This window comes from Oncorhynchus nerka, linkage group LG16 (assembly GCF_034236695.1).
Source record: "Oncorhynchus nerka isolate Pitt River linkage group LG16, Oner_Uvic_2.0, whole genome shotgun sequence".
Taxonomy (NCBI): domain Eukaryota; kingdom Metazoa; phylum Chordata; class Actinopteri; order Salmoniformes; family Salmonidae; genus Oncorhynchus; species Oncorhynchus nerka.
The window spans coordinates 9,634,803-9,649,059 of record NC_088411.1 but is presented as its reverse complement, the minus strand read 5'-3'; the positions used below and the strand labels follow the sequence as shown (position 1 = coordinate 9,649,059).

Sequence of the window (14,257 nt, the reverse complement as noted above, 5' to 3'; positions counted from 1 at the left end):
AGACGGCATCCCCAGCCGCGCCCTCAGAGCATGCGCAGACCAGCTGGCCGGTGTGTTTACGGACATATTCAATCAATCCCTATACCAGTCTGCTGTTCCCACATGCTTCAAGAGGGCCACCATTGTTCCTGTTCCCAAGAAAGCTAAGGTAACTGAGCTAAACGACTACTGCCCCGTAGCACTCACTTCCGTCATCATGAAGTGCTTTGAGAGACTAGTCAAGGACCATATCATCTCCACCCTACCTGACACCCTAGACCCACTCCAATTTGCTTACCGCCCAAATAGGTCCACAGACGATGCAATCTCAACCACACTGCACACTGCCCTAACCCATCTGGACAAGAGGAATACCTATGTGAGAATGCTGTTCATCGACTACAGCTCGGCATTCAACACCATAGTACCCTCCAAGCTCGTCATCAAGCTCGAGACCCTGGGTCTCGACCCCGCCCTGTGCAACTGGGTACTGGACTTCCTGACGGGCCGCCCCCAGGTGGTGAGGGTAGGCAACAACATCTCCTCCCCGCTGATCCTCAACACGGGGGCCCCACAAGGGTGCGTTCTGAGCCCTCTCCTGTACTCCCTGTTCACCCACGACTGAGTGGCCACGCACGCCTCCAACTCAATCATCAAGTTTGCGGACGACACAACAGTGGTAGGTTTGATTACCAACAACGACGAGACGGCCTACAGGGAGGAGGTGAGGGCCCTCGAAGTGTGGTGTCAGGAAAATAACCTCACACTCAACGTCAACAAAACTAAGGAGATGATTGTGGACTTCAGGAAACAGCAGAGGGAACACCCCCCTATCCACATCGATGGAACAGTAGTGGAGAGGGTAGCAAGTTTTAAGTTCCTCGGCATACACATCACAGACAAACTGAATTGGTCCACTCACACAGACAGCATCGTGAAGAAGGCGCAGCAGCGCCTCTTCAACCTCAGGAGGCTGAAGAAATTCGGCTTATCACCAAAAGCACTCACAAACTTCTACAGATGCACAATCGAGCATCCTGGCGGGCTGTATCACCGCCTGGTACGGCAACTGCTCCGCCCTCAACCGTAAGGCTCTCCAGAGGGTAGTGAGGTCTGCACAACGCATCACCGGGGGCAAACTACCTGCCCTCCAGGACACCTACACCACCCGATGTTACAGGAAGGCCATAAAGATCATCAAGGACATCAACCACCCGAGCCACTGCCTGTTCACCCCGCTATCATCCAGAAGGCGAGGTCAGTACAGGTGCATCAAAGCTGGGACCGAGAGACTGAAAAACAGCTTCTATCTCAAGGCCATCAGACTGTTAAACAGCCACCACTAACATTGAGTGGCTGCTGCCAACACACTGACATTGACACTGACTCAACTCCAGCCACTTTAATAATGGGAATTGATGGGAAATTATGTAAATATATCACTAGCCACTTTAAACAATGCTACCTTATATAATGTTACTTACCCTACATTATTCATCTCATATGCATACGTATATACTGTACTCTAGATCATCGACTGCATCCTTATGTCACTAGCCACTTTAACTATGCCACTTTGTTTACTTTGTCTACATACTCATCTCATATGTATATACTGTACTCGATACCATCTACTGTATGCTGCCCTGTACCATCACTCATTCATATATCTTTATGTACATATTCTCTATCCCCTTACACTGTGTATAAGACAAGTAGTTTTGGAATTGTTAGTTAGATTACTTGTTGGTTATTACTGCATTGTCGGAACTAGAAGCACAAGCATTTCGCTACACTCGCACTAACATCTGCTAACCATGTGTATGTGACAAATAAAATTTGATTTGATTTGGTGTTCTGCATTCGCATCAAATAGCCCCCGCAATATGCAACTTTTCAGGGAAGTCAGGAACCAGCATTCTCAGTCAATTAGGAAAGCTAAGGCTAGCTTTTTCAAACTGAAATTTGCATCCTGTAGCACTAATAAGAATAAGAGCACCTCCTCCCAGCTGCCCACTGCTCTGAGGACAGGAAACACTGTCACCACCGATAAATCTACGATAATCGATCATTTCAACAAGCATTTTTCCATGGTTGGCCATGCTTTTCAACTGGATCCCTGCAAATCAGCTGGGCTAGACAATCTGGACCCTCTCTTTCTAAAATTATCTGCCAAAATTGTTGCAACCCCTATTACTAGCCTATTAAACTCTCTTTCGTATCGTCTGAGATCCCCAAAGATTGGAAAGCTGTCGCGGTCATCGTCCTCTTCAAAGGGGGAGACACTCTAGACCCAAACTGTTATAGACCTATATCCATCCTGCCCTGCCTTTCTAAAATCTTCGAAAGCCAAGTTAATAAACAGATCACCGACCATTTTGAATCCCACCGTACCTTCTCCACTATGCAATCTGGTTTCCGAGCTGTTCATGGATGCACCTCAGCCACGCTTAAGGTCCCAAAACGATATAACCGCCATCGATAAAAGACAGTACTGTGCAGCTGTCTTCATTGACCTGGCCAAGGCTTTCGACTGTCAATCACTGCATTCCTATCAGCAGACTCAATAGCCTTGGCTTCTCAAATGACTGCCTCGTCTGGTTCACCAACTACTTCTCAGATAGAGTCCAGTGTGTCAAATCGGAGGGCCTGTTGTCCGGACCTCTGGCAGTCTCTATGGGGGTGCCACAGGGTTCAATTCTCAGGCCGACTCTTTTCTCTGTATATATCAATGATGTTGCTCTTGCTGCTGGTGATTCTCTGATCCATCTCTATGCAGACGAAACCATTCTGTATACTTCTGGCCCTTCTTTGGACACTGTGCTAACAAACCTCCAAACAACCTTTAACGCCATACAACACTCCTTCCGTGGCCTCCAACTGCTTTTAAATGCTAGTAAAACTAAGTGCATGCTCTTCAACCGATTGCTGCCCGCACCCTCCCACCCGACTAGCATCACTACTCTGGACGGTTCTGACCTAGGTGTCTGGTAAGACTGTAAACTCTCCTTCCAGACTCACATTAAGCATTTCCAATCCAAAATTAAATCTAGAATCGGCTTCCTATTCCGCAACAAAGCCTCCTTCACTCATGCCGCCAAACTTACCCTCGTAAAACTGACTATCCTACCGATCCTTGGCTTCAGCGATGTCATTTACAAAATAGCCCCCAACACTCTACTCAGCAATTTGGATGTAGTGTATCACAGTGCCATCCGTTTTATCACCAAATCCAATATACTACCCACCACTACGACCTGTATGCTCTCGTTGGCTGGCCCTTACTACATATCTGTCGCCAAACCCACTGGCTCCAGGTCATCTATAAGTCTTTGCCAGGTAAAGCCCTGCCTTATCTCAGTTCACTGGTCACCATAGCAACACCGACCCATAGCACACGCTCCAGCAGGTATATTGCACTGGTCATCCCCAAAGCCAACACTTCCTTTGGTTGCCTTTAATTCCAGTTCTCTGCTGCCAATGACTGGAACGAATTGCAAAAATCTCTGAAGCTGAAGTCTACCCTCTCTAACTTTAAGCATCAGCTGTCTGAGCAGCTTACAGATCTGTGTACCTGTACACAGCCAATCTGTAAATAGCACCCCAGTATCTCTACTTGCACATCATCAACTGCACGTCTATCACTCCAGTATTAATGCTAAATTTTAATTATTTTCACCTCTAGGGCCTATTTATTGCCTACCTCCCTACTCTTCTACATTTGCACACACTGTACATAGAGTTTTTGTGTTTGTTTGTGTAAATCTGTGTTGTTTTTGTCGCACTGCTTTGCTTTATCTTGGCCAGGTTGCAGTTGTAAATGAGAACTTGTTCTCAACTGGCCTACCTGGTTAAATAATGGTGAAAAAAAATCATCAACACAACATTGACATTACCCCACCCCTGGTTAGCCACTTAGCTTAAAAAGCCAAACCTAAAACAATGTCTGACAATAAATGTACAGTAATATTGCCCCTGTCTGTCTGTGTGGTGCGTACATTTTCTATCACTCTGTGTAGCCAGTTGATGTCATATCCATCTTGTGGGTTGACAGAAATACTTTCCCCTAAACCTTCTCAATTAAATGTTAACTGCAAAGTAGGCTTACCTGGCAGAAGTGTATATCATGAGTAAGTATATAATTTGTATTTATCATTTGTTATTTGCACACTTTACCATGAAATGAGCAGCAGCAGTACAGAACCATTGCTAGACTAACACATCAGACAGCACAATCCTCATTCTTCACAAAGGACCAGATGCCAAATCTTCCAGACCTTAAAGTGTCTTCTGATGTGATTTAAGCATTTACAAGGCCTGGGGAAGTCAAATTTCGTTGTTTCTCTATGAACAATTGTCATTTTGAGAGTAAATCAAATAAAACAATCTAAAACCAGGAAAAATAAAACTGAGAAATAATAAATTATAAAACATAACTTGGGAGAAAAATCTCAGATTTTATAGGGCCCCCCTTAGAGTTGTATGGGAGAATAAACTGCCTATTTGAATGCTATAAAAATTAGCAGCTCGCAACACCTTGAATTTTCAACATGTCTAGCTAGTCTAACTAGTTGTAGTTATACACGTGCTGCGTTCAACGAACCAGCAAGTCGGAAATCTTCACGTTTTTAGTTCTGATTAGTACATGAACAGATCAGTCCTGCTTGTGCAACTGCAATATCTGTTACAACAGATGAGGTTATAACAAATACAGTACACTATGAAAGTAAGCAGAAACTGCCTCTACAATAGAAATCCCAGATCACACTTGTAGGCGATGACAAGCTCATGCACAGAAAGACGTCATGGTGTCTTGCGGTGAACTGCGCGTGTACAGGCCGTCAAATCAAAGGATTTAAAGTAGCTTTTGACGAAAATGAAAACATGCCAGTTTGTCACTTTTACGAGGTTGGGGGTAATGACATGTTCATTAAGACAGTGCCTTTAAATTTCGAGAAAATTAACAAATAAGGAATATGTTTTCTTTCATTGACTTCTCAAAAGCCAAACCCCGCTTGTTCTGTTTCGCAAGCTTTCCCGGAAGACTCCCGATGTTAGAATACCACCTCAATAATACAGACAGTAACGCCTCGATCACGCCGACAGTGTCATTACATTTTGGCACACCATAAGTACATTCATTTCGAATGGAAAGCTGTGTTTGCCTTGCAACATTGATTTGCAGTTGCAGTGTGTTCTGTGTGGTGCATAGATTGGATTTATCACCATATCAAATCAAATTGTATTTGTCACATGCGCCAAATACAACAGGTGTAGTAGACCTAGATGCTTACTTTACAAGCCCTTAACCAACAATGCAGTTTTAAGAAAAATACGTGTTAAGTAAAAAATATGGTAGCAGAAGGTGGATGTTGAACTTTAGTTGTACAAAAATCCAGATGATGCTGCTGCATACCATTTTGCGCAATGTACTATCGGTGTGATCCAAGCATAATAGGTTTTGGTATACCAGAAGTACATTCATTTCCAATGGAGCTGTGTTTGTCTTGCAGCCTTGCGTTGCAGTGGCAGCTGCAGAGCGTACTGTGTTGGATTTATTGAACGTATGTATCAAAGTGCATGCTTAAAAGGCTTGGTAGATGGTAGCAGAAGGTGAATGTTGAACTTTTGTTGCAGGCATATCCAGATAATGCAGCATACCATTTTGCGCGTGTTTTCACTGTCGACATAAAGTACGTGATAGGGAGAGGGGGAACGGACTCATGTACCAGCGCTTGTTGATGACGTTTCAGTTATTCTAGCAGACGCAATGGAGGTAGAGGCAACAAATGAAGATTGCTCCTGGCTTCCTTTTATTCTTGATATTATAAAATGGTAAATGAATTCTGCTGCTTTTTTTATTGTGCATGTTCCAATACCCTTCACATAAAGCTTTTGGTTATGTGTACTCCTCTCGTGTGAGGCCAACGTAAGATAACGTTATTTAGTTAGCTAGAACCATGGTAACGCTAACCGGCTAGCTTACTAGCGATAGTTTGTTTTGCTTGTGATTTTGAAGTGTTAGGTATATCGCAGCACATAATAGATGCAGTCACAGAGCATAGGATAGTTAGTAGTGAGATGTAATTTAGCTGTCAAAGCCTCATTGTGCCTTGTTACTTTAGTATGCTCTTTCACAATGCACTATTATGACTACATCTATAGCTAAGTGGCTTTGGTCCAGGGCGTTACGTGCTGCTTGCAAAGGCTGGGATCAGCAGCATCAACAAGCTGTACTTCATAAGAAACTGCTATGTAGCCTAAAGTATTGTTTAAATATTTTCTCCCTTTCTAATAGCATGGATAAAGACAGTATGGATGTGAACCAAGAGCTGACCAAGCTAAAGACTAAAATTCAAGAGACCAGGGAGAAGATCCTAGCCATGCCTGAGATAGAGTCCAGTCCTGGGGAGCAACAGGAGCAGCTGAAGACCATGAGAGAGAAGGTGGACACCAAGACACAGCTCCTACAAAAATACAAGGGCCTCTGTGTGTTTGACTCTCCCAAATCATAGTGGGATGGGGACAACATTTTGGTGAATGGATTATCAGGGCATGGGACCGAAAAGACTAAGTATGGCATCCAAACTAATTTAGCTTGGTTTCACTGTTGTTTAACGTCAAGTTAAATAATGGTGAGTGCAGCGTTCAGTCTGGTTTAACCAGGCTACAAAAGACTGACATTTTTATGCCAAATGTGTTCATCATTCAGTGAGTTCATAGCCTGCCTTCTTTCAATTTAGATAAGTACTGACTGTTTGATATCGTGCAATTGTAGAACAGAATTATTATCAATAAGAAGTGTTAAATAGTGTATATTTAGTTGATTTTATTGTTGTATTGTAGAAATAAACACATTTCATTGGGCCTTTTTTTGTTGTTATTCTCAGTTATGTGGATGGTATCTGAAGTATTCAGTCATAACAATGATTGGTAGACATAGCAAAGCAAATTCCTGGAAAGGCCTAGCCCATTGAAGTACCAACACAAAGCAGTCGTCTGCCAAGAGAGAACTGCATATTAATTAGCATTGTAATTACACGTTTCAGCCATTAAACCAGAGGGAAGAACAGAATGTTACAGAAGGCAGGGGAATTATTTTGATTGGAACGGTTGTAAAAGATCATGTCCCAGTCTTTGCAGGATAGGCATAATCAAGACATGCATGTCACTGTTCTTGTGTATGAATTTACAGGACAAGTTGAGCTAAAGGGGTAAGTTGAGTCACCCTATCATTTTACCAAATGTTTAGGAAGAGGTCATCATTTCATGGAGTGTCAAGGAAGAACACTTGAAAAAAGTGTTAAGAAAGTTCAGTCAGAAAGCTGGGGCCAGTTGTACTGTTAGAGGGGCCAGTTACATTAGACGTTATCGTTTTCTTCACTGCATTGCAGGCATTAGCAGGCAAAATAAGGTGTTCATAATCATTCAACAATTTATTTGCATTTTCTGTCTAATAACAGATGTAAAAAAGTGATTGCAAAAATGTGTTCTGTAAGAATGATTTCATACTCCACATTTAGGCAGACCACAAGGGGGTCCAAAATTGTTATCACAGGGGCACTGCCCCCCCCCCAGAACTGCTAGTGACTGAAATATACAATATGTAGATATCTTTGTTAGAAAGAGAACTATATTTCAACCTACCGCGCTCTCCCATCCACAGGACTACGCTGAATTTTATGTGTTGAGATGTTTCTGGTTGGTTGAAGGTTTAGAACAGGACTACAGTATGTGCTTTAGTCTGGTAGGAAAGCCTTGTCGTTTCTGTTGATGCTCTCTTGTAGGACATTACATGTACCAGCTGTTATATTTTCAGTGTCATGGTGTGGGCAGAGGCATGTAGGCCAAGGATATACATTCTTATCATGTTTGTGTTTGTCCCCAAGGAGTGTAATCTTTTAACTCAGATGTATTTTTAAATACACAGTGTACAAATCATTAGGAACACATTCCTAGTATTACATTGCCCCCCTTTGCCCTCAGAACTGTATCTCAGTAAAATCTTTGAAAATGTTGCAGGTTGCATTTATATTTTTGTTCAGTATACTTTCCCACTGGGCACAGACATCAATTCAACATTTATTCCATGTTGGTTTAATGTAATTTCATTGAAGTGAAGTGGAAACGACGTTGATTCAACCAGTGTGTGCCCAGTGTTAGGACTAGTTAGGTCTATAATAAGCCAATAATGCAAAAGGTGAAAAAGCTGAGAAAGTGCATGGTCCTCTAATTATGTTCCCATTATTGGGTAATTATAGTTCTTACATCCAAGTAGGCTAAATTATTTCTCCATCTGTAAACTGGTGTGGGAACATTTGGCTCTCAACTGTATTGAATGCTAGACTGCTCATTGCAGCTTATTTCATGAATTCATGCTTTGGTGTTTAGCCTAGTTAGTTTATCCCTAGACACAGTATCTAGGCCTACTAGGTCAAGGGCATGATGTGTGAATAGTGGGCCATTTCAAAACACCTTGTGAGAAGAAAAGCATAAAGAAACAGCAGATTCAGATTTTTGTATTTATTTTTTCCAGTTCTTTTCATCCTTTCTTTGCAAAAGTTGACGTCGACATACAATAATAAATATACATTCACAATATAAAATTGTTCAGATTGCAACATTCAAGTTGAATTATCTGTTATAAAATGTTATAACAAAATGTAAACAACATTCTTCACATTGTACTCCACGCCAGAGTCTGTTCTCGCCTGTCTGTTTTGAGATGTCTAAACAACACATTTTACACATTTGTTGTGAATAATCTCACAATATTTTAAGCCACATCACATAAGGCTCTGGTCTAACAGAACAAAGTAGCGAACGTTCTTAAATATCTCGCGGACATGTAACATGCGCTTCCACGTTTGTGGAGAGGTTGAATCTAGACAGTATTGCTCCTGGAGCTCATTGGCTTTCGCATCGCTGTCTCAAGTGTCCCCACTAAGGACAACGGAAGCGGCATGGGCAGCCTTGCGCGCCCAAACCCCGTCTGTCAGGTGCATCACAAATGAAGCATATCCTTTTAGGTTACAATATCTTCCATAAAATTAATCTCATAGTCCTAGCTGATAGTACATCTCTCTTTATCCTTTCCCTGCCCGCCACCGATCGCCTTCTCCTTTATGTATATCAAGTCACTGTGGACGCTCGGGCGCCGTGCGAATGGTGCCACGATGCCATACGCGTCTCCATCGTTTTTCTTGTTCTTATTTTTCAGGGACTTAGTGCGAAGCATGTCGCAGTACTGCACCGAGACCTTGCGGTGGAGGTTCGGGCTCATCTCATTGGGTAGCTTGGCCATGGTGAATAGGGTCTGGAACATTTGGTCCACGTTGGTGTTGCGCTTGGCTGATATCTCAAAGTATGCGCACTGCTCATCTCCAGCCACCAACTGCTCAATCTCTTCACTCTGCACCTCCCGACAAAACTCCCGGTCGCCCTTATTGCCGCAGATAACCAGAGGCACGTCAACGTTCTCCTTGGTCTTGTTTTTTAGGCAAGACTTGGTCTCAATTATCTGTCGCTTGAGCCTCTGAACCTCCTCGAATGAGTCTCTGTTGTCTAAGCTGAAGACCAGGATAAAGACATCACCTGAATGGAAACAAGAGAAAGGGATTTAGAATCAGAGCTTCTATGAAACGCAGTGAAATATGCTAGAGTATTTCAACGCGTAGTAACTACAAAGACGCACAAATTGCGTTATTGAACATGCACACTATTTGAGTTGCAATAACCAGAGATGGAATAAGATATTTACCTGTCAGTATGGATAGTCTCCTCATGGCAGGGAATGGGTGGTTTCCTGAGGTATCCAATATGTCCAGTTGGTATACATCTCCCTTAATGCTGTACAGTTTCCTGTGAAAGTCCTCTATGGTCGGCGTATACTGCTCATCGAATCTCCCGTTCAGAAACTGAGACACGATGGCTGTTTTGCCCACTTTGGTGGACCCCAAAATCACCATCCTACAACAGTTCTTCGCCGGTATATCAAAGTCGTTCTCTGAAGGCGACATTTTCTTGATCGTGATTGTGAAGTAAGAGTGCGTAGAGTGGTTCCAATATGTGCTCCCTCGTCGTTTCCTTTATTTTCAGCCAAAGTTGGATTCAACAGTTGGCTATCGTTTTAAAGTTCTCAGTGCGCTCTGTTCAGTCTGTCTGAACTACGGGGATCGCCAGCTATTTAAGCTGAAAGCAGAGCCCTCCCCTCTCCCGACGTCACCGTACTCAGTGCTCTATTGAGTAGAAGGGAAAGGGTAACAGGTGCCTGCTGATGCGTCTGTCAGTTCCAGGGAATACGAGACTATGATAACTGCGTTACCAACTACCTTGGGGATACACAATCCATTTCTCAAAAATCCTTCTTTATTAACCTATACATTGATTGAAGAGGATTTAACAGTTATATCAATAAGGGAGCATAGTATTTATCTGGATTCACCGGGTCAGTCTTTGTCATGGAAAGAGCTGTTCTTAAGTTTTGTACACTCCGTGTGTTGTTAGTAATATTGTGTGTAATGCTCGCTTTCTGCAATATTAGGCCTACTTTGTTAATAATTACACTCTTTCTGACATTTGGCCAGTATTTCTTCTGTTTGGAATGATGTTGAACCTTGGACAATTTTAGTAATATCAAATCTAAAAGGATGGACTTGAACATAATGTGACTCAAAATAGGCTGCAGTAGCCTAGCCTTCTACATACCAGGCATTCCCAATGCATCAGAGCAGTAGGCCTACACAATCTGCCCTTTTACAATTGATCTGTTTCAGACAGTGCTTTTAATTAAAAAGCCCATGCACATTCAGCCAGGTGAAAATTAAATTGTCATTCCAGACATTGCACTAAACTCATTTCACTCAAGTGTAACAAAACAGCCTAGTTTTATTCAATTGCACACTCAGTTGATTACTATTAGGCTAACACTAATACATTTAAATGTTTTAAAGGGATAGTTCACCCAAATGACACAATTACATGTTGGTCTCCTTACCCTGTAAGCAGTCTATGGACAAGGTATGACAACAATCCATGCTTTGGTTTTGTATTCCTGACCACTGTTTCAAATGCTAACTGTTTAGCATTTGTGGCCCAAATCCAATGCAAGTCAATAGTACCTAATATTAAGATTTTTGCACTTCATGTCCAATTCATCCTAAAGTATATACAAATTGATTGTGTCAGTCAATGAAGTTACTTATAAATGTGATTTTGTCATTTGGGAGACTATCCCTTTCAGCTTTAATTCAATTATTTGAAACGTGCACTCCATTAATGCATTTGTGCATAGTTCTTCATTCAAGTCACCAGTCAAAATAAGCCTCTCGTGGAAAGCGGAGAACATTTGTGTATTTACAAGGACTACCACTAAGGGGCACTCATGTTGCAACCAGCACAGGTGCTTTGGCAAACACATTGTAGTGAAATACAATTGTGCTTTGTGTGATTTATTAACCATAGAAGCAGTCAGTAAGAAAACTATCACTTTACCGCATTTAGTGTGTTTGTGTGGCTGCATAATGCATAGTGTGTTTGTGTGTGTACACGTGTACCTATGTGCTTACATGTTTTCCTGTATCTGTATATGTGCATGCATGTACCTGTGTCTCTATGACTATTTCAACCTGCACCTGCTCAAGGAAACGGTGTACTCATGTTAAGAACCCAATTATCAGTCTTCTCAGAAACCCAGAACTGAAATCTCCCATAATTGGGTCAGATGCTCGATTTGGTTCTGGGGGAGACGTATGAGAAAAGATACTAATGAGACTCGCAAAGTCTCCAACCCCCGAAACAGAAACTCTCAGCCAAAACTAGACCAAATGTCTCCTTTTTCCCCAAATTCAAAAAGACGCGAACACAAGAGAAATCGTGATTTGTCCAACTGATAAATGACGAAAAACTCATCTTCAAACCGGAAACAAAGTTCCTTGTTAGTCATCGCATCCCACAGTCTGTTGATAGATGCTACGATAACATCCTATGTAACGTGCGTCAGTCCACAAGAGATGAGGTATGTTACTTCAATCCCATCTGAGTTGGAGGGCAGAAGCAACGTGCCTCTCAGAAAAGCCCCTGGTGGGTGGCGAAACACAGAAAAAATAGGCACTGTGACCCAATGTATCCACGGCCTGCCCTTGATGACTTATCCAGGGTCTCTCTGACCCTGAGCCTGGTGCACAGGTCTCTAATGGAACTCAGGGCCCCAAAAAAACATCAGACGAAAGTGAACCTTTTATACATTTTATTTTATGCAATAGACTAGAACAAAACTATGCAGAAAATTGTTTATATATCTACTATATAAATATGATCGTGTGTGTGTGTGTGTGTGTGTGTGAGAGAGAGATGCAGAAGAGACATTCAATCAGAGTAAAACAAAATAGCCATTTCCGATTTCTAAGAAACTACATAGAACGCAGACCAAAGACATGACACATTAAAATGGAGTTAAAAATCACCGTTTTATAACCGGTTAGGTAATGGTGGACACAGAGGGCCTTTATTACAGAGCAAAGACAAAGGGGATGAGACATAACATTGAAACAGAGAGAAGGAGAGATGTGGTAACTCCGACCTCTCTTTAACACTGCGGGAGGGAACAAGGGAGGGAGACAGTGCCCAGACATGAAAGACAGCATCCAATTTTCTACTGCCATGTCCATCCTTCACCCCCACGCCCTCGTTTCACGCTACCAACGAGAGGAAGAAATGACATACATCTACTTTCCCTGTGATTGTGAGAGAGAAAAAATGCAGAGAGCGAGACCACGAAACACACATCAAAAGGATGGCCAGACAGGCCATTTTAATGTCAGATAACGGTCGTTGACAGAAGGTGATAATGATACAGGTAACTGGTTACTGGTCCAGAGGCGTCGGAGGAGAACAGTGTGGAACACCATGTGTACAAAGCAAATGGAGGACTTCAAACAGCCGGACTATCAAGGACTCTCGCCGTGTGGGACTGACATTAGAAAAAAAGTAGGCACACAGGGACAAACAGCTTTGTGCAGCTGCAGCCATGCTGGAGGATTGCTACACAGACAGTGATGGGAACACAACACTCACACTGGGAAGTTGCTCTGTACAAACATGGTTCCCACAAGCTGCAAAGCATGGGGTGTCCAGAGTGCATAAACACTGGCCAGCTGCTGGAAGCAGGAGTTGTGTTGACACTACAAACAACCAGATACATACTAGTATACCTTCAGTCATTGTTTGGGGTTTGACTGGAAGGGTTTGGTGGTTGCAGAGAAGGTATAACCAGACATTAAAAACGACCAGATACATTAACGTTTACCTCACCAATGGCCTTAAGGTGTTTGGACATGTCTGGAAGAGGTGAGTGCAGATCATGTATACAAGACACTACGTGATACATGGCCTTTCACCTCAGCAAAAGCCTTAAGGCATCTGCTGAACATAAAGAAAACTGACTGCGTAAGTTGTCTTACAAGTATACCTTCTCTGCATGAACCCCTTCAACAGTAAACGGGCTAGAAACCTTACATTAAGAAGTGTATGTTTTCACAGACTAACCTATTTTTTTCTTCTTTCAGATAATTCCTAAAGCCACTTTCTACCACTCTAAAGTCCAAGCATCTGCCTCTAACCCTAGGAAGCTCTTTGCCACCTTCTCCTCCCTCCTGAATCCTCCTCCCCCCCCTCCTCCCTCTCTGCAGATGACTTCGTCAACCATTTTGAAAAGAAGGTCGACGACATCCGATCCTCGTTTGCTAAGTCAAACGACACCGCTGGTTCTGCTCACACTGCCCTACCCTGTGCTCTGACCTCTTTCTCCCCTCTCTCTCCAGATGAAATCTCGCGTCTTGTGACGGCCGGCCGCCCAACAACCTGCCCGCTTGACCCTATTCCCTCCTCTCTTCTCCAGACCATTTCCGGAGACCTTCTCCTTACCTCACCTCGCTCATCAACTCATCCCTGACCGCTGGCTACGTCCCTTCTGTCTTCAAGAGAGCGAGAGTTGCACCCCTTCTGAAAAAACCTACACTCGATCCCTCCGATGTCAACAACTACAGACCAGTATCCCTTCTTTCTTTTCTCTCCAAAACTCTTGAACGTGCCGTCCTGGCCAGCTCTCCCGCTATCTCTCAGAATGACCTTCTTGATCCAAATCAGTCAGGTTTCAAGACTAGTCATTCAACTGAGACTGCTCTTCTCTGTATCACGGAGGCCCTCCGCACTGCTAAAGCTAACTCTCTCTCCTCTGCTCTCATCCTTCTAGACCTATCGGCTGCCTTCGATACTGTGA

The 14,257-nt window shown here is 43.0% G+C and overlaps 1 protein-coding gene across 1 annotated transcript; it reads right to left on the bottom strand.

Moving 5' to 3' along the window:
• Positions 1–8,487: 8,487 nt before the first annotated feature.
• LOC115144549 (dexamethasone-induced Ras-related protein 1-like) lies at positions 8,488–10,123 on the bottom strand. Its single transcript, XM_029685591.2, has 2 exons — positions 9,740–10,123; positions 8,488–9,573 (listed from the first exon to the last, which is right to left on the bottom strand). Exons 1-2 carry the CDS (start codon positions 9,996–9,998, stop codon positions 9,044–9,046), a joined length of 789 nt encoding a protein of 262 aa, XP_029541451.1. The 5' UTR covers positions 9,999–10,123; the 3' UTR covers positions 8,488–9,043.
• Positions 10,124–14,257: the final 4,134 nt, after the last annotated feature.